Below are 19,612 nucleotides of genomic sequence, written 5' to 3'. Positions count from 1 at the left end.
ATATACAAATATCTTCAAACAACGGGAGGGTCTTCTCCGAATCTGATCTGTAGTTTTACTTTGAATGAATTCAAACTTATTTCCATGTGTTAATATTTTACAATGTTGTTAAATTGACTCAATAACCTAGGTTTTATTTTATAGATGGGTAGGTTTTAAATGCACATTTTGTTAATGTTCAGAGTTTCTGTAAACAAAACATTCACAATTTGATAGGTGCGAACTACAGAAGACATAAAATAAGAATATTATGAAAAAAGGTAGGAGACATTTTACTGTGAGCATTCTGGTTTATTGAAGGCACATCAGTTAAAAAGTGAACATATCGGTTGTGCTTCACACATACATTCATCGTCACTAGGCTTCGTCCTTGGACTAAATTTGTTTGTATCACACATTAGGTCGACTTCACTTGATTTGGACACAAATCCTGTAAGGCAGCGACAAGTCTAAAGGACGAAATCACACGAATCACTTAAGATACGCAACACCTTCTTTATAAAGCACCCTTATTTTAGTGAGAAATCATAAATTACATTTCATAAATAAACAAAACAGAACAGGCAGTCAGATCTGTGTCAGACTGACTGGCGACTACTAATGTACAATGCATCACATTTCACAGCAATAAATTAGCCTAGAAGATTTGAGTTTTTTTTCCATTGTATCTCAATGCTTGTGCAACTAATCTGAAAAGAAAAAAAAAAAGTGTTTATGTGGTACAAAACTGAACAGAACAAGTGCATGTGAGCAATTTAAATTATCGCTAGAAAGGGATTTTCAGTCATTGAATAAGGAAATGAATCTCATTAATTATACAGATTCATTTCTACACAGAGGGATATGTTTCAAGTGCTTATTTCTGATCATTTTGATGACAATTCTCCACAGCTTTTATAAACCAAAACTAAAGTCTCTCAGAAAATTTTCACATTTCACGACCAATGAGAGAAAAATACTGAAATGCTATTTATGAGTGACGACTTGACAGGATTAGGTTATTGACTCCATCCACAAGTAGGGCAAGCGGCAAAAAGCCATTGTTAAAGAAGCTGCCTGCTCACACTGTGCTGTATCCCAGCAAGCTAATGGAAAATCGAGTGGAAGAAAAAAGTGTGGTGGGGCCGAAGTCCTTTCATTAGCTTTGTGCCTGTCATCTAAACTAGCAGAAACAAATGGCTGAAATAGATCCCTCTGTGAAATAGTGGGAAAAATCCAACTTTCACTGTTGGTTCCAGTAAAAGCATCCATAAATATGCATTTGAAAATATGTTTGAATACAATTAGCGCGTGGTGATTAGCCATACAGTTGGCCTGCTTACTACAGCTAATGTGACTCGTGTTATAATGCGTTATATTTAGAGCAGTATAAACTGTGTGCAACAGAAGTGTTTTCAAAAACAGCGACTGACTTTTAGCTTTAGTTTTTGTAGGAATTTTTATCAGTATCGCAACAAATAGCACCAAATATTAAATCCGATACGCCAATCCAGTTATAAATTTCATTTTTTGAATCTATAACAAATAAATGTTCTATAATATTTTAAGCAAAAACAATTACAAAATGTTATGCATGTTTTTTTTGTGTGTGTGGGTAAATACTGGGATATTTCTTAGGTTATCCTACCGTGGGAATGTCATACTGGAATATTTCAACTAGTTTAGTTTATTTTATTAAATAAAATAAACTAATTTATTTTATTATTTTTAATTTTATTAAAATAAACTAATTTAGACAAGTGGAACTTTCCCTTGCGGTGCCCTGGGGCATTAAAATTAAATGTAGCAGAAGTCATGAGAAGAAAGCTTTACAGTTTCTTGGATTTTTCCAACCACAGCAGGTAAAAAAAAAAAAAAAAAGGCTTGGTAGTCATATTATCTTCAAACTCTGGAGAGAGCAAATCTTCACTCACTCTGAACGTGTTGTCTCTTTTTCGCTTCGGGTCCTTCAGAGTCCTTCATGCAAGCCACCAGGAAGTCACGGCACTTGCGAGTGTACTGCTCGGGAAAATCGCGGAAGTGACAGACGTGGGCACTGGAGGCGAAGTCGCAGCTGTGCACGGGGACGCCCTTCTTTGCCACGGCCTCGGCGAAAAGCTCGATGTCCCTGTGCCTGATCACCTGGTCCGCTCTGGAGTACAGCAGGAAGTGGGGCCAGGCGGGCGGGCGCTCTCGCACGGCGTCGTAGTGGTTCTTGTGGATGAACTTCGTCACCGGATACAGCACGATCCGCAGGAGGAAAACGCTCACCGCGAACAGCGCCAGGAGGACGTACTTTAAAGCGGGGCTTATCCGGGGCCCCAGGGTGGCGGTGAGCGCGCGCAGGGCGCCTCGGACGTTTCCGCTGCCGGGCGCGCTGTCCACCACCACCCCGAGCACGCGCAGCGAGCTGAACTGCTGGTCGCTGTGCAGCAGCTCCACGATGTACCGGTAGAGCATGAAGCCGCCGTTGCTGAAGACGTGGAAGAAGACGGGGCTGTTCTCCACCTCGTAGTCGTAGAGGATCTCCAGCAGCTTGAGCGCCGTGCCGCTCAGCTCCTTGTAGCCGAACGTCTCAGAGATGAAGACGGTCTTCAGCGGTGCGGTGTAGCGGATGGTGACGCATCCCTGAGAGAAAAACCCAAAGTGGAATAAAGCTGACTGTTGGCAATTTCCTGTGATGTCGCAGCAGTTTTGAAGCTCCAATCCACAAGATATTTTAGTAAAAAGAAACCAAGCGAACTCTAGATATAGTTTGTCACCTACTGATCAACATATTTTGGACAATTTCCCATTAAGTGTTAGAATTTTGCTGTAAAATTCTTTGATAAAGTTAAATTCTATCCTCCCCAATACGGGTGGGAATTTATCGTATCATTCATCATTTATCGTGATAAGTTTCTTATTATGATATGATTTTGATTTATTGTTGTTACAATAAATGTCTATTAATGTTTAAAAACCCTTACAAAAAACTATTATTTTTCACCAATTTTCTCCAGTTTGCTCATTCACGTTGTATCAATAAATTTGAACATTTTATTAAATTCTTGTGTGCATTTCAGTGACACAAACCAAACTTCTTTATGTGATTAGCGTCCTAAAGAAAAGCATTACAAATGTGTATGTTTTTCAGCAGCAGTATTTGTGCAGTCACGTTCATAGATGCCTACAAAACAGTTACATAAACTTAACATCACTTGTATCGTTATTGCAATAGTACCACAACATATTGTGATAAAACCATGTTGCTCACCCGTACACCCCTATATAAGCTTCTATACACGTATGCCTATGGTGACATCACAGAAGGTAACTTCTCCGTTTTTTTAGTGGACTAATTTCTACTTATTGTGTTTTTTTTCCTCCTTCTTCTCAAATTCTACTTTAAATGTGTTTCTATGAATTACTCATTCCAACAATGCCTGGACACATGGAAGATCTCTGAGAAAAGGACGAGAGAAGACTGGAATGGCCGATTATCAGGTATGTGGTTATGAAACACCAAATGATATGCTTGGTGTGTTTTACTGAGATGATTATCAAGTTCTAATTTGATTTTTTTTTTTTTTTTTTGCAAAACTGTTTCAACATTTATAACTTGAAAATTGCTATATCATGCATGTGCTTGCAGTACATGCCTGTACCAGGAGATGGGCATTTATCGCATCGTTTATCATGATAAATTTCGTATTGTGATGAGAATTTGGATTTATTGTTGTCGCTATAAATTCCGTAACGACAAATGCGTTTGTTTTTCAAGAGCAGTTTTTGTGGTTGTGGTGCTATTGCTGTGTCATTCAGTCGCGGCCATACAGTTACCTGAAAAACAAGCCTTGAATTGTTAACACAATAGTACGCCCAAATATTGTGATAAAAAATTTTTAATCTGTAGCATCATCATCACCTCTGTCTTGTCAACAAAACAAAGAGGTTATAAAAATTCAATGCTCAGCAGTCAGAGGAAGAGAGAATGCTTCCAGGTGAACTTCCGCAGGGTGGATTCAAATTGCATACCGACACTTTAACTGGCAAGTAACTATTATATTTACAGTGGAAACTCAATTCGGTTGCTGTTTTGCAGTCATTGTGCAATTGATAGTGAAAAAAAAATGACACTTTCTTATAGCATTTTAACTGGAATAATCCACAATCTGCTGAGCCTTTTCTAATCTCGTTGGCCTGACCTTGTCATTGTAGATGGAGCTGTATTTGGAGAGGTGTTTGTCCTTGCACCCAGCCCAGCCCAACAGGATCACAACTGGCTCCTTTGTCCCCTGCCAGTGTCTCTCTGAAAACAGTTCGACACACACGCACACAACACAAAAGCGCTTTAACAGAAGCACAGCGAGCTGCACCAGCAGTAACGGTACCAGACACACAGCGGCTCTGCTGGACGGAGCTACCGTATGGGTTACATACAAGGATGACAGTGCATCTGTACCTATGACTATAAGTACTCACCTGATGTGCCCGCATCCGGAAATACAATATTGTAGTCAATATCGTCGGCAGCCATTTCTAAAAGCTCTCCGGCGGGCTAACGTTCTCTCATTTAGACGTTGTAAGCGACTGAAAGCAGGCTAACCTGGACAAAATTAGGTATTTTCTTTGAAAAAAAAAAAAAGACACTACAAACAGGTTAATTCACTACATTGACCATAGACAGTATTGCAACAGAACCCTTCCTACCGACAGGAAAACCTCTTCTTAGTTTTATAGTATGAGCAGCGATCCGTCTCTGGCTTCTCGCCCCCTGGTGGACGGCGGTCGAAAACGCTCCTGAAGATCCACTGCTTTGGATTTTGAAATGCATACAAACTGCTTTGTAAGGTTACACGCCACCTTATATTTTCTTTATTTTATTCTGGATAGTTCCTATAACTCTTTTAGACAAACTGAGACCACAATAACAGATTTCAGAGTGTTCATAAGGTTTTAATTACCAAGAGAAATGAGAAGTAACAAATTAACATTGTGGTAACCATGGATACAAAACAACTTATTTCCAGCGACATGTCAGATAATTAAATGGGTTGGCGCTTGAATTTAAGAAAATTAATTTGATAAACAAGGCAATGTTTTTAATTTGATGAACAGAGGAGGAGAATAAAACACTGGTTGCTGATCCAAACCTTTTGATCTATTTTAAGAATTGTAACTGCTTAAAGAAAATTTTGATAAAACGATGTCATCCATCATGTTCGTCATTAACATGAATTTATTAAAGGATTGACCCGGGCTCGAAAAGTCTTTTAGGACCGGTCAGTCTCAGATATTTCTCAAATTTTCACACAAATCCAACCAGCAGCTGCCAAAATAATAAAAAGAATATTATTAATCTCATCTTGTGTGACATAAAATAACAGATTGGAAATTATAGAGAAACTGAGCTACATCTTCTGCCCCCACACCATCTCCATCTTCTGAACATGGGCCTTGGATGACTTGGCGAAGGTGCTTTTCACCACGTTGAGGGGAGCTGCCTTGCCGCTGAGATAGATCTTATTGACGCAGACGGGGAGCCAGGACTCCTCCGACTGGGCGTCGGCTCCTTCCGGCCCAGGCTCCGCCTCCTTCTTGATGAACGCGTAGGCGAAGATGTATCCCGTCATGTAGGCGTCAAAGCCCGCCCGGTGAGATCCCGCGTCCGCCTTCTTCCTCGCCTCAGCGTCGGACTCCGCGGAACGGACGCCAGTACCTTCTCCGACGCTCACCACAGAGTCTCCGGGGTTCGTTTTGTCTTCACCGACTCCGTTTTCTTCTTCGTCGTCGTTTTTCATCTCCCGCCCGTCGTCCATGTGAGAGTTTCCATCAGTGCAAGATTTTTCGTCCGCCTCCTTTTGGTCACCGGCTGCTTCTTCCTTGTCCTCTTCCATGTTTGGCATTTTATTCTGTGGGGCGCCATCGGAGACGGAGCAGTCCTCAGCTGTATCCGATGCCCCCTTTTTTTCTCTCAGTCTCTTCCGCCTTTTCCTTTTGTCGTCTTTGCATTTCTCGTCCTGCAGGATGATTAGGTCTGTGTCGTGGGACAACGGGCACTTGGTGCCGTTGGGACACCAGCCGAAAGCCTGAAAACAAAAGCAAAAACAATAAACAAATACTGTGGCGTGTTGGGTTTGTTTCATTTAATTAAAAGGTAGAAGATGGACACTTAGATAAAGTCATGCCACATCTGCATTAGTAGGAACTGAAAGCTTGTTTTACTAAATAAAATCTGATGTAAAACCCTAACATGTTTCAAAAACATTCATGAATAAAATAAGTAGAAAACAACAAATACTTTATTGTACTTGGAAAAGTATATACACTCCTGAACTTTTACACACCTTATGTTACATCCACAATTTCCATTCTTTTACCGGGATTCATAGTATCTCTTTCCAGTTTAGCAAACAAATAAAGTGAAAATATGACCCCTTATGAAATGGTTTAAACTCAGTATACTGAGTTTAACAAAAGCAAACTCAGTATACTGAGTTTAAACCATTGATGGTTTAAACTTTTTTTTTTTAAAGTTTTTTAAAACTTTTTTTAAACCATTTAAACCAAAATTGATGTTAAGACTCCACCCATTCTTATAAGAATGGGTGGAGTGTGTCTTAACATCAATTTTCAGATCTTGCTTGTTTTTTTTGTTTTTTGTTTTTAACACAGGCAGTGTTTTGTATGTGAACGCAAATGAATGCCAAACTTTTTAGATTTGTACAATAAAAAAATTTATCGTCTTCCTTCCATTTCACAGGTACGCATTATGTTTTTGTCTATTGTCAAATAAAACCTCAATATAAAACACAAAATTTCGCAATAAAATGTCAAAAAATAAAAATAATCGATTACTATATTTTATGTAAAACTGGAACATTCTTCCAACTTAAAAGGTTGCTGAAATTCAGTGAAACTTACTGAAAAGCGCTGGCAGACATCCGTCTGTCCCTCTGTGGATGTAACAGCCGGACATTCTCTGTAGTCAATGTAGGTGGACAAGTTGCCCGCGTACTGGCAAAATTCTAGGTGGACGTGAGGTCCAGCTGAGCCAGAAGTGACACTGCGGCTGTTTTCCAGCTTACTGGTGATATATGGAAAAAGAAAAACAAACAGTCAGGTGTACTGTTTTACCGTACGTCTTTAAAAGCAGACAATGTCGCCGGTAAAAGGACCGCCATGTTACTGCGAACACTCCTGGTATGCTTACCATTTCTTGTAGGCGTACTCCAGGTATGAGGCGGTCAGCCGGAGCTCAAATTCAGTCACGTATTTGGTGTCGTAAATCCCAGCGGGAAACATCTCAGACAGGTCAGCTGTGAAGGTGGCCAGCCGCTCGGGGAGGTGGGCATAAAAACTCTTCCGAAAAAAATCCCACCAGAAAGAAAACAATTAGTCTCATTAATATGCAGTACATTTATAACCAACAGTTTGCCTTTTAACAGTGACAAAAATATTTGGAGATGATACAACCCAGGAGCTGCAGCTAATTATTTTTAGCAATTCATTATTCTGACGATTAATCAAGTAAGTGTTATTTTGTTTGTATTTCCTTTTAACTCATGAAGCTCTTTGAATTGCCTTGTTGCTGAAAATGTGCTATATAAATAAAATTACCTTACCTTAAGTGAATACAAAAAAAGGCACATTCTGCTGATTATTCATTTAGCAACTCAGGCTCATTTTATACAATATTAAAAATATGTTAAAAAATGCAAATAAACTCATATTTAAAAAAAAAAAATAAGAAAAGAAAATTGTATTGCCTAATATGTAATAATGTAGCAAAGAATGTTTCTGCATAAATATTTAAATAACCTCATCTGCTTCACTTCACATCAGTTAGTGCTGATCTGTTGACTATGTTTTTATTTTTTCAATTAACCAATTAATAATTGGACAGTAGTAGGTGCTGAATAGGAGAATTTTACTGATGTTGAACAAGGTGAAACTAAAAGTATGACTTACTCAAGGAGTTCAGGGTACAAAATATTTACAAACAAAGCAGATTAGTCAAGTAAAATGCAAAATGTGTATATTTTTTGTACAGTTTTGGCTTAACTCCTGCGTTGTTCTTTCAGCAAACAGCCTTTTTTTTTTGAGTTCGTACACTCCAGCCGGCGATAAATTGATTGCTAAATTACTTGGCGATAATTTCACGACACATTGTTTTCAGCCCCATACACCACGTCATGGTTCTGAAGCCAAAATGAGACAAAACAGCGCTCTCTGTACCTGGTAGAGGAAGGCCATGTCGATGAGCCCGTTGTGTAGCACCAGGGCCTTCCTGGCTCGCAGCAGCTCAGTGAACAAAGTTCGGATGTGGACCCCACGGTCGTCTGAACCTCCCTTGCAAGACATGAAAACATGCAGCAGAACACTTTAGGGAAAACGGAGTCAAAGTAATCGCATCAGGAGCCGAGGAGAGCCAACTGGCCGTTCGGTTCGGATGGAGCAGGGACACAGACACCAAGGCGTCCTCACCTTATTGTTGCCCTTGCAGTAAGGGATCCCACTGCTGTACTGCTTGTTAAAGTCAAACCCATGCTGCACCAGAAACTGGACCGACTGCGGCTCTATGATGTACTCCTCTGAACACAGCAGGGTGAGGTTATACACCTGGACCAGGTAGGAGTCTGGAGGCTGACGGAGAAAAACGCTTTTTACGTCAACAAACTTCCTTGCTAAATTAATCTTACGCCTGACCTTTTTGCACGTCTTGTGTCTATGCAACCACAAACAATAATTTAACTTATTTGGATTTGTGTGACTGATGGACAAAAATGTGTACATAAGTGAAAAGCAGAATTTTCTTTTCCAGATAAAAATCTGTAAAAGTGAGGCCTGCATTGGTAACAAGCCCCCTTTATTCTGATGCCCCTAAATGCAGAACATAGAAACATCCTTTGGTATCCCTCAGTGGGGATAGAGTCTGGAATTCTGGATAAAATTCCAATAGATGACCAATTGCATGTCTGACCTATTATTAGATTGTAAGTTGTAGAAAAACTTGTGGCATTTGTCTTTCAGTTCACAATTATGAAGTACTTCCTGTCTGTTTGTTTTTTAGCATGACAGAACAGGAAAAGAAATGCACACACATAGTTCGTAGTTTAAGCATTTACTTGGTAATAAATAATATCCGGTACAAGTGATACCTTTTGGTCCAGCTTCTTGTAACACGCAATTCCCAAAGAAAGGATGGAGCGAGAGCGAGCAGCGTGACATATTGCTTTGTATCTGTCCTCTATTGATCTGTAACATATAATAAAGGAGTCAGAGAAACAACTCTGATCACAAACTAACATCTGAGGGGGTTATTGTTATTATTATTATTATTATTTTAGGATGATCACATTAAAAAAAGTACACTCACTCAGCCAACAGGGACTTTCTGTTTCCCAGACCACTCAGCTCCTGCAGCAAAACAGAGGCAGTTTTTCTTCCCACTGAGCTACACACACACATGGTTAGAAAGCACACTCAGATCAGAGCAGCACTTACCGTGTCAAGAGCAATGAAGGATGATGTTTTAATTGCAACCACCATGGCTGGCCATAGCTCTTTGAAATTGTTGCTATGGACATCAATTACAGGAACTACTATCGAAGATGACATGTTTGCTCTAAACTTTGTATCTAAAACGTTTCCCTTAAACTTAACAACTGCTACATGGAAGTTCCATTAACACAAGAAACTACCTAATAAATCGTTTTTAGCTATTAAAAATGTTATATATAGCTAATTACTAATTTAACGTCTCCGCTATAAGGTTTCAGTTAACGTTCATTAGCTTCATATTTCCGAGTACATAGAGTAGCATCAATGAGCCTCGCCGTAAACATTTCAGCGTGCTTCTCGGTTGTTGATGGTTGAAATTTCGCATGACTGGAAATTGACGTAAAAATACTAGATTCTCAACTAAAATGCCAGCAATATTAGAGTAAAATGTATATGTAAAAAGAGTATGACTTTGGTTATGTAAAATCGCATTTTATTTGTTGTTTTTTTTATAGTTTTTTTTTTTCAGTCAGGCACTTTTGTTGACACACGTGAAAATTACGTCACTGGACTCAAACACCGAAGGGCCGCTCGCCATTTTGGCTCAAACAAACTCCTTAATATTTTATCCCAATTAAAGTGTTTTTATACTGCAATAGGGTATTTTTATGCTAACATATTGTCAGGTAACAGTAAACTCACAACGACTTAACATTTGCTTTGCCTTCTTTTTACGTTGTAAAAGTTGTCAGCCAAAAGTCATGGTTTAAAGAAACCCTAGCTGAGCCAACTCATTTCTTTGCTAAGTTTTGTTTTGTTGTTGGTTGGTTTATTTTTCACTTTGTGTAATGGGAGGCTGCTCCGCTCCAAACTGCTCCAATTCAACTAGCATAGGGAAGCAGCTGTTCAGATTTCCCAAAGATCCTGTGCGAAAGAAGAAATGGGTTGTGAACTGCCGACGTGACTTTGAGCCCACTCCTCACTCCAGACTCTGTCAGGTAAGATAGTTTTCTGTGTCCCTCTAAAATTACACCTTCAGGACAATGCCTTGCACATTTAGTAGATAGCCCTGCTTATTTGTTTCCATTCAGTGCTTTTATTGCACTTCGTTTTCGTATTTAACTAGATCACCACCACTGATTACTTGCCTGTTTACACGGTTATTGATATGTCTTTTCGCAAGGACCATTTTGAGGAGAGCCAGTTTGAAGAAATAGCCAGATCTCCAGCTGGTGGAAAAAAGCTGAAGCCCAATGCTATTCCCACTCTGTTCAATGTGGGAGACCCTCCTTTCCCTGCAGTCACCTCTCCATATATCCTGCTGCCACTAAAATCTGAAGCAGGTACTTCTCTAAATGAATTATTATCCCTGTCTTGAAAAATGTAATAACATAACAGAAAAAAAACATAAGTTCACACTGACTTATCTAGATCTTTAGATCTGCCAATCATAAGGATTCCTTCAAAATTATCATACCTTCAGAATTCTTTAAGTCAAGCTGATTTTTCTTTTCTTGACCACTAGGCAGACAATAAATCCATTATTATAAAAAATACATTTTATTATCTACAGCCATTTTCCAGGACACTTAAGGTTACTTACAAAAAAATACTCAACGCTATGCGAAATGCAAAGCATATTGTCAATGTAGTAAAACAAATGTTAGCAATAGCGGGTTTCTCTGAGGTAATTTCAGAGGATGGGTTAGCAATGTGAAGGAGCTTGATGATGATGATTGGAGCCTGAGATTGTTTGTGACCTTTGACTAAGATCATAAATGATTTAATGTAAATTCTGTGGGGTAGTTCTCTAATAATAGTAATAATATAGTAAATCCTCTCACAACACAGGGATCAGAATGGTCACGGTGGTAGAAATAAACTCCAAAGTTCACTGTTGGATAACTTTGGCAATTCTGGGGGTGGGGTCTCCATAGTAACCAATAGACTTTGCCTCTACATGCCAAATAGTTGTTTGGAAGTAGGTCAGGAAAAAAACAACTTTTGTTTTTGTCCTGATGTTTAGTGTTTCGAACTCTACTGACACTAACTGTAATCATGTGCTTTGGTATAATGAGATTAAAAATCTGACGAACTCACTGTACTTTTATTTATTAGGAAGTTTTATGTTCAGAAACTTCAGGCACCCAAAAACAATTTTTCTCACAGGTTATGTACAACTTTGTTTACCAAATGGCACATGACCTATTTTGAAATAATTAGAAAAGAAAGGTGTCGCCAGTGTTTAAGAAAATAATCTAATGTATATTTAGCAGTTCTGTGTCTGACAGAAGTATTACTAGATAAGTTTGTGTGATATCAGATCAAGTATTATATCTTATTCTGTCGTGGTCAAATGTTTATTGCTCTTTTCATAGTGAGGCACAAAAATACATCAAAAATCTCATGAACATGCCTTAAAGGAGAAGGCTTTTAGGCAAGTAGAGTGGTAGACATCAGGCTACCACTCTACTTGATCAATTGTGTTTCAAATGCGTTAGATCACAGCACTGCTCTTCTACTTGGGACGTTTTCTTGTGATTCTAGTGGAAAAAGATCTAAATTTTGGCGATCATGGCTATGCCAGACGCAATCCTTTGTCCGGCCTTGAAGAGGAGGACGGAGAAAGAACATCTGAGGACCACAACCCCTGCATGCAGTGTCAGCTCCTTAAGAAAAAACTGGAGCAGGAGATGCAGCACACCGCAAGACTACAAAGAGAGGTAGAAGACATCTTATTTGAAGACTAAAATTAGAATAGAGTTGTGAAGGACCGAATAAATCCAGTGGGCCCTTTTCTTCTTGTCCAGGCAGAAGAGATGAAGAAGCGTCTGTATCGGCTCGACCGCATCGAGAAGGGGCTCCAGAACTTTCTGTACGAGGACCAGATCAGAGCACTGTCCCTCACGAAGCGCTCGCGGCGCGCCGTCTGGTCGCCGGAGACGATCCTGAAAGCCAGAAAGATCCGCTGTGCCGTCGGAACCAAAGGCTACGAGTACCTGAGGGAGATCGGCTACCCTCTGCCCTCATACAGGACTCTGTGCAACCGTCTGGAGACAAAGATTATGGTGACGACCGATATGAGCTGCGAGGAGCTGGCAGAGCTCGGCCTGGGGCTTATGGCCACATGCGACAGCCCTACAGAAGGGGTTGGGGACAATGACGAGGAAGAACTGATGGGAGTTTTATCCTGATCCCAGTTACTTACACTGATTCTGAACTGTTGTAGAGGGACAAGTCGAGACATTACACTGTCCGTGATTTAGAAATGTTTTGCGGCACTGGTTTTAACGTTCTTCTGGCCTTCAGGTCACCTGGCTGTACCCACATTTTACTTCCACTCAGGTGATGTTTGATGCACCGGCTTACATGTAGCCTGGATTCATGTTCTGCTGATTCCTGCTGTGATGCTGGCATGTTATGGTAGCCCGAACGTGTGAGGAGCATGTGCACAATGTAGCTCATTCATATGCATCATGTTAATGTGAGTGACGTTTGTTAAAAAAAAAAAACCTCTTTGCACATAGCTTTTGTGAAATTGCTGCTTGTTTCTAAGGTCAGTTGTGACACAGCTGAGTCTTTCACTGGCCTTGTTCTATACATTTAAAAATACTAAGTAATGCGAACAGATTAATGCTGCACATTTTGGGTAAGGTAACCTTTTTATTAGGAACAAGAGAGACGAATGAAGCAACCTTTAAAGAAAGTTTGGTGATCTACTCAGCATATTTCAGCATATTTTGTGGATTTTAGCAACAGTAGTTCTCTGAGAGAACTCGTCGATTATAGCCTACTCTTAAAAAAAACTGGATTTGGTTTATCCAGTTTAGCAAATCGAAATATCCTCCAGTTTTTAGTAATGCAATTTACTGTCAGAGTAAATTTAACATCCATCTGATCGCTCTTTAAATCCTTAAAAACGCTGTGTAGAATGTAGACATTGGCTGGTTTCTGTCACTTAGCTTTATCTTGATTAATCAGATTTTATGTACATTTAATGATAGAATTATTCTTGAGTTATAGAGAATGGATTGGGATTAACAAAGTGTTCACCTCATCCCAATCCTTTTAAAATATGTACACTAAATCAACAGATTATGGATACTTTGTTGCCTTTTTTATTATTATTTCCTTTATTTTATTTTAAATTTTTTCGTTGTTATTTGGATCAGGGGTGCCGAAGTAAAGTCCTATAAAACAGCTTAGTTCCCTCATTAGCGGCATTCTTCCTTTTTTTTAAATCAACGTTAGGATGTGCATTACCGCCATCTACTGGAATGGAGTGTGGATCGGTCCTTCAGCTCTACGGAGGCCTGGTAGCGAGCAGTTCATTAGATTCAGGTGTGTCGGAGTAGGAACGCATTTAATGTTGCGTTCCATTCGCCTCAGAAACTGGATCTCGTATCTGGTTTTTGATACCCAACCCAAGATAACGGCGTTCTAGTTTTTTATTTATTTATTTTTTTAAGTTTCAACCTAGCGACGCCCATAGAAATTGTTTGCATTGCAAACATAATTTTAAGATGCTTTCCATAAGCAAACACCACTTTTAATTTGTTCAGATTAGATTGACATTGACGTTAGACTCACGTAGGACTTTTATAAAAATAAACATGTCTCCATCACATCTTACTACTGTTTACACGAGGAGCGGCTATTTTGAAACGCATAGCCATTTTGGGCGACTTCGGCGAGCGCTCCAGTTGATTTTTTTTTTTTTTTTTTTTTCGACTGGGAAGTCAGCATTTCCCATTTCTGAGTACAACTGGAACGCAGCATAAACATTGCAGGACGGCAACTCTCAGGGACTGGACTTGGGCACCCCTTGGTTAGATGTTTGGAATGAATTGAAATAAAAGTTAATGTATACCAACATTTTGACATCGTTTAAAGTGTTTTTACTGTTCCTACAGTCTTATGACAGTCAGCACGTGAAAGGTAAATGAAAATACAAGTTTTTGCAGATATTCTTAAAGCTTAGTCCTTGTCATGTTTGAAGTAAACATTACATTATATTCTTTTATACAGGAATTTAAACTTTAGTCAGCTGTCTAACAGTCCTTAATTGACACACTGGTTTTTAGTCAATATGGACTTTGAGCAAATCCTTCATGTGCAAGATTAGATATTTGTTCTGCAGGTTTGTTAGTGAAGCAATGTGTTTTAATAACAGGTTTGACAAGACTAATATAACAGAAATTCACGGGTTACACTATCCTAACTGATGGATAGCATTTGTTCTTACTTGAGTGATTTTGGCATTTACACTGGAGTGAAAAGACAACACAAAAGTTCAAAAGGAAGCTGAAAATAAATTCCTTCAGTTACGGGTGCATCTATTCAGTCACCCAAACCAAAACATAATGCTTAAGTTTAAGACTGTCGTCTAAGTTTGCAGGAATATTAGTCTTGTATATGTTTACCGTTTACCAGCAAGTGATGCTTGATCTGTTACTACTGCAGACAATTTCACTTCATCGCTCTCAGATATAAAGAAGAATCCTGTTTGGAAAAATGATAAGCAGGAAATAATAATAATAAAAAAGTCTAAGTTCCAGCAAAGTCACTGCTAACAAATACCGAGTACTTCTTCACAGCATGACCTTATCTGTGCACACTTTTGAGTGTCAAATCCTCTGGCACTGACAGAGTCTCTCTGTTTAAATTGGGGGAAGTGTTGAGTGAACGGCCCTGCTTTTAAACGGCAGAGGTTTGCCGTGTGCCAGTTGGAGTTGCAGCAAACACTGCGGACAGAGGTGAGACGTTCCCCTTGCTCCTAAAGCTCTACTCTATTCTTGTGAAGTAAAAATAAGATATACATGTTTTAGTTTCAAGCTTAATCTTGTTTGTTTGCTGTTTTACATTAATTTAAAGCAAAGAACGGTCAAAACTACCTCCCTTTTTATTGATTTTTGTATGACCCCAAATCATTGAGCTAGTAGTTTCACTCCGTCTGCTGCTAATTCAATTTGTCGACATGGAGCCATGACTGTGAGCACTTTTACTACTTAAAAAATTAAAAAGCGAACAGAAACTTGGATATATTTTATTTATATCCAAAAAAAAAAAAAAAAAATTAATAAAAGCTGGAGTAAATGCTGTCACGTGCGAAAACGTGGCCGTAAAGACGGTAAACTTTTCGAGCCTTAGCATCTCTCTGTCCCTGTAGCTCAGTGTTTCGCTGTCAACATGTTGCTCTGAAATTCCTTATCCTTTGATCCGTGTACTCGGGAAAACTGGCTCTCATTTTTGCAATTATCTTCACTCAAGTGGACAGAAACAAAGAGGTTTTTATTATTTCATTTCTGTGAGACCAGACTGGGCGTTTTTATTTTTTTAATTAAATGACGGGCCATGATTGCCCCCATTTCCCCACACTCCGTTTGTTCTGTAGTTCATCGTCCGTCAGACTAACATAGATTGTAACAAATCGCTCACATACAATTTTTCTACCACAAAACCATTAAAAACACACACACGCACACACACACACACACACACACACACACACACACACACACACACACACACACACACGTCCTTCCTGTAAAATCTAGTCATCACTAGCCGCCATATTTATAGCATTCTGACGTGAGAGAAGAAGAGACCGCGATTTTTTTTTTTTTTTTTTTTTTGCACTATCCCGATTATTTCATAGATGTCTTTTTGTGGGTATCCAGTTGTAGCAGACAGAGGGTGACGATGCGCTCCCTGCTGGTGCTGTATCAGAGCGCAGCCCTGCTGGGTGCGCTGTGGGCCGCCCACTCTACTCTCTTGGTGGAGGGCGACAAAAATGCCTCCAGGATCTGCAAACCCGCCCCGCGCTGGGAGATAAAGGGCCGCTCGCCGGCGCAGGAACGGCTGGGAAATGTGGTGGTGGTGGCTCTGCTGAAGGCCAGCTGACACTTCTGTCTCGTTCAGGCGTCTCGGTGAGTGAGAAAAGTAACAAATGTCCGAATCAAACTTTGAGATGAATTCTGTGTATTTTGGCTAGAGTTTGACGCAGATCACTGCTTTGATTCAAACTGATGGTGAAAGGATATTTAAAGACGATTAGAATACGCGTCTGGGTTTTTTTTGTTGTTATTGTTTGTTTCTCACATTCTTAGAAAATTCAAACTTTTAATTTGACTCTTTATGAAGCAGGAATAAACATGACGTGACGCAGAGGTAAATAGGCACTTGTATATTCACAGGGTTGTATGTCAGTTTATTAGTGGACATTTTTCACGTTCTTTTTATTAAAATAAGTTGATACAGTGGCACTATCAGACCTTTCATTTCTTAAAATATACATATAAAAAAGGATGCACTGATATATCCGATATCAATCTTACTGTTATGGCTGATAACTGATATTTACCAACATTATATATATTATATTATATATATTTTTCTGTTGGTTTTTTTGACACCTTTGGGGGGAAAAAACTACAAGAAACTGCAACAAGATAGAAATAAATACCAATTTTTAATATCGACCAAGTTTTATTTGTCAGACCGATACCGATATGTTGAAAAATGACGAATGTCAGTCGATACCGATGTTAGTGCGATATATCATGCACCCCAAGTTTAAATAGTTAAAAATACACAATCTCAGCTCTAATTCTTCACTCGTCTGAATATCTGCAGTATCGGACGCCTGCGCACCAAACTGAGGCGCAGCAACATAACCGACGTGTCCTTCGTGATCGTCAATGAGCAAGATGGCGTATCCAGAGCCCTGTACTGGGAGCTGAAGAAAAGAGCTCCCTCTGGTGTCCCAGTGTATCAGCAGACGGCTAATCAGACCGACGTGTGGGAGGTGCTGGACGGCGACAAAGACGACTTCCTGATCTACGACAGGTAAGAAGACAGGGACCCGGCCGCCACGCCTCCGTCTCCGATCAGAGAGCTGAAGGGGAAGTCGCTCCAAGGATGCCGTTTTTCTTCTCCTGCCCGTCTTCAGGTGTGGCCTCCTCACTTTCCACGTCGTGCTGCCGTACAGCTTCCTGCACAACCCGTACGTGGAGGCCGCGATCAGAGCCACCTACCTGGGAGACATCTGTAACTGCTCTGTGAGTGACCCGGCTTGAGGGCAAAACGCATGTGCGAACGCAAACGGGCTGGACAAAGAACGGCTCAGATGTTCAAGTTGTCACACTTGATTGCTCGTGATGGTTCTTTATGAAGTACAGTTTTTTTTTAACAGTATCGTATTAGAGGTTTAAAAAAAAACAAAAAAAGTCAGCTACCTTACATCAAATTTCAGTTTGTTTTGTTGGACTTGGTGTGATAGATCAACATAAAGTGTCACAGTTTCACTTTTTTTTATTTTGCAAAGACAAACCCAAAGAGTGTAGAGTTCATTTGTGTTTTCCCACTTTATTCTGATACCACTGAAAAAAAAAACATTTTCTATCAGCATATGTTTTTTTCATCTAGATGATATTGAGATAATTTGAAAAAAAAAATCAGACTCTGGATGTGCAAAGCCAGTTGGAATAATTCCAGTTGTTGTTCCAATCAAATGTAGAGACTTAATACAAATGCATAGCAGATTTTTGAGGATTTTTGTACATTATATTAACTTTTCTTAGTTTTTTTCTTTTTGGGTGGGGGGGTTAACTATTTTTTCTTCATTTCACAACTATCCACTACTTTCTCATGGTCTATAACCAGAAACACAAAGGAAAAGATGTTTCACATTTTAGGTTGTAAAATGTTGCATCTGAGTAAGTATAAAGGGCCGGAGTAGTTTTCAGACGCTGTATTCAGTATACGAATTATTTATCACAACGCTCTTTAACAAGGTCTCTGTCTAATCTTAAATGTTTTTTAGTAGTTGGTTGTTGTTTTTTCGTTTTTTGTTTTTTTTTTGGTGCCAGACATAAATGGAGCCAATCATCACTTAGGTCATAAGCAGATTGTCGACCTGATGTTAGCGTCACTTTGCCTTAAATCTATTTATCTGTTTATTCGTTGTCCGTTCGTTGTCTATATTAGAAATTTAGAGACACCAATTAGCAACACGATGAAACCAACTCGTCTATCTTTCGCAGGCCATTTCCACGAGGACTCCGTCGATTCGGGGGACCATCCAGACACCGGACGAAGGGATCGACCCCACTGAGGAGACTCTAACGATCCCCCACCACTATCACCATCAATCCAGCGTTTTCCATCACCCGCCCGCTCCTCGAGAAAAATCCCAGGACCAGGATAGGCCAGCATTATTCCCAGCTCCATATCATCCGCTGCATGCCCACCAGCACCCCCACCACAAGTAAATTAGTGTTTATAGGTTTTCCGGTTGTTGTTTTTTTTTTTAGAATAGAAGCCCGTTTTTCTTTTGTTTTTCTGAAACGTTTATACATCCCACTTTGCTATATGCAATGTGTCGAACCTGCTTTAAAAAGTGCAGCTTGGTGCTTCTGTTTTTGGAAAAGAGTAGCCAGGTCTCTCCAAGTTCTCCCATTAATGAAGTCCAGAGTCTAAAACCTGCCTGCAGGCGGCTATGGACGGATGACCAGGGGGAGAGAAAGGAGGGACTGTGACCGCTGCTGTCTCCAAACAGAAGCAAACGGCGAGGTGCGCCGCCGCCGCCCGGCTGGTCTCACTCAGTCAGACTGTCTTTTTAAAGCCAATTCATCCCGATTTGCTTTCTGCTTCAGAAGATGTGAGGATTACGATGTTTCAAAGAACGGGAATTACATCTTGTACACGCGACTTACTGACTTATTTTAGATGCTGTTTATTGTGCACTTATAATTTCCTCTTGGAGTGCTGTGGTGGCGCAGGGGAAAAGCACAATCCATGTATTGAGGCCTTAGTCCTCATGCCAGTGGTTGCAGGTTCGATTCCCGTCCTGGCGACATTTGCCGCATGTCTTCCCCCTCTCTCCTGTCAAACTACTTTCAAATAAAGGCCACTAGAGCCAACAAAACCTAAAATAATTTCCTTTTACAATTTCTCATTATAAATGAAACTTGTTTTGTTTTTCTCCAGATTAAGGCGGAACTACATGGTAGATTGAGCAATTAGAAACTGTTGCTTCATAACATGAGCTACAGTAACTTAGAAAATTCTCTGTAATAACGTATTTCTGTGTAATTAATAAAATAAAAACTCAGAATCCAATTAGTTTGTTTTCAGTATCTTAAAT

At 39.7% G+C, this 19,612-nt stretch overlaps 4 protein-coding genes across 4 annotated transcripts; 2 read left to right on the top strand and 2 right to left on the bottom strand.

Moving 5' to 3' along the window:
* Positions 1-270: 270 nt before the first annotated feature.
* Positions 271-4,779, bottom strand: tmem53 (transmembrane protein 53). The gene is made up of 4 exons (XM_008433018.3): positions 4,672-4,779; positions 4,444-4,567; positions 4,167-4,270; positions 271-2,607 (listed from the first exon to the last, which is right to left on the bottom strand). The coding sequence occupies exons 2-4, from the start codon at positions 4,496-4,498 to the stop codon at positions 1,906-1,908; spliced, it is 861 nt and encodes a 286-aa protein (XP_008431240.1). The 5' UTR covers positions 4,499-4,567; positions 4,672-4,779; the 3' UTR covers positions 271-1,905.
* Positions 4,780-4,896: 117 nt separating this feature from the next.
* LOC103478911 (target of EGR1 protein 1) lies at positions 4,897-9,843 on the bottom strand. The gene is made up of 8 exons (XM_081598064.1): positions 9,469-9,843; positions 9,341-9,381; positions 9,123-9,219; positions 8,449-8,607; positions 8,200-8,313; positions 7,175-7,323; positions 6,886-7,048; positions 4,897-6,050 (listed from the first exon to the last, which is right to left on the bottom strand). The coding sequence occupies exons 1-8, from the start codon at positions 9,580-9,582 to the stop codon at positions 5,373-5,375; spliced, it is 1,515 nt and encodes a 504-aa protein (XP_081454190.1). The 5' UTR covers positions 9,583-9,843; the 3' UTR covers positions 4,897-5,372.
* Positions 9,844-10,010: 167 nt separating this feature from the next.
* LOC108167059 (THAP domain-containing protein 1) lies at positions 10,011-14,343 on the top strand. The gene is made up of 4 exons (XM_017309799.2): positions 10,011-10,463; positions 10,649-10,808; positions 12,013-12,188; positions 12,276-14,343. Exons 1-4 carry the CDS (start codon positions 10,314-10,316, stop codon positions 12,657-12,659), a joined length of 870 nt encoding a protein of 289 aa, XP_017165288.1. The 5' UTR covers positions 10,011-10,313; the 3' UTR covers positions 12,660-14,343.
* Positions 14,344-14,758: 415 nt separating this feature from the next.
* On the top strand, positions 14,759-19,587 carry selenop2 (selenoprotein P2). Its single transcript, XM_081598069.1, has 5 exons — positions 14,759-15,221; positions 16,146-16,394; positions 17,101-17,313; positions 17,417-17,525; positions 18,510-19,587. The coding sequence occupies exons 2-5, from the start codon at positions 16,168-16,170 to the stop codon at positions 18,735-18,737; spliced, it is 777 nt and encodes a 258-aa protein (XP_081454195.1). The 5' UTR covers positions 14,759-15,221; positions 16,146-16,167; the 3' UTR covers positions 18,738-19,587.
* The last annotated feature ends 25 nt before the right edge of the window (positions 19,588-19,612 follow it).

Source organism: Poecilia reticulata, chromosome 17 (assembly GCF_904066995.2).
Source record: "Poecilia reticulata chromosome 17, P_reticulata-male-v2, whole genome shotgun sequence".
Taxonomy (NCBI): Eukaryota; Metazoa; Chordata; class Actinopteri; order Cyprinodontiformes; family Poeciliidae; genus Poecilia; species Poecilia reticulata.
This window is presented reverse-complemented; position numbering and strand designations above follow the sequence as displayed.

Bases quoted from the DNA above. Each gene is read 5' to 3' on its own strand.
- LOC108167059 (XM_017309799.2), top strand. From the start codon at position 10,314: ATGGGAGGCTGCTCCGCTCCAAACTGCTCCAATTCAACTAGCATAGGG. The intron at 10,809-12,012 runs GTACTTCTCTAA...TTGTGATTCTAG, and splicing joins GCCACTAAAATCTGAAGCAG to TGGAAAAAGATCTAAATTTT. The intron at 12,189-12,275 runs GTAGAAGACATC...CTTCTTGTCCAG, and splicing joins CCGCAAGACTACAAAGAGAG to GCAGAAGAGATGAAGAAGCG.
- tmem53 (XM_008433018.3), bottom strand. From the start codon at position 4,498: ATGGCTGCCGACGATATTGACTACAATATTGTATTTCCGGATGCGGGC. The intron at 4,271-4,443 runs GTGAGTACTTAT...AACTGTTTTCAG, and splicing joins TCCGGATGCGGGCACATCAG to AGAGACACTGGCAGGGGACA. The intron at 2,608-4,166 runs GTCAGGCCAACG...TTTTTCTCTCAG, and splicing joins GCTCCATCTACAATGACAAG to GGATGCGTCACCATCCGCTA.
- LOC103478911 (XM_081598064.1), bottom strand. From the start codon at position 9,582: ATGTCATCTTCGATAGTAGTTCCTGTAATTGATGTCCATAGCAACAAT. The intron at 9,382-9,468 runs GTAAGTGCTGCT...GTTTTGCTGCAG, and splicing joins CCTTCATTGCTCTTGACACG to GAGCTGAGTGGTCTGGGAAA. The intron at 9,220-9,340 runs GTGAGTGTACTT...TATATGTTACAG, and splicing joins AGAAAGTCCCTGTTGGCTGA to ATCAATAGAGGACAGATACA.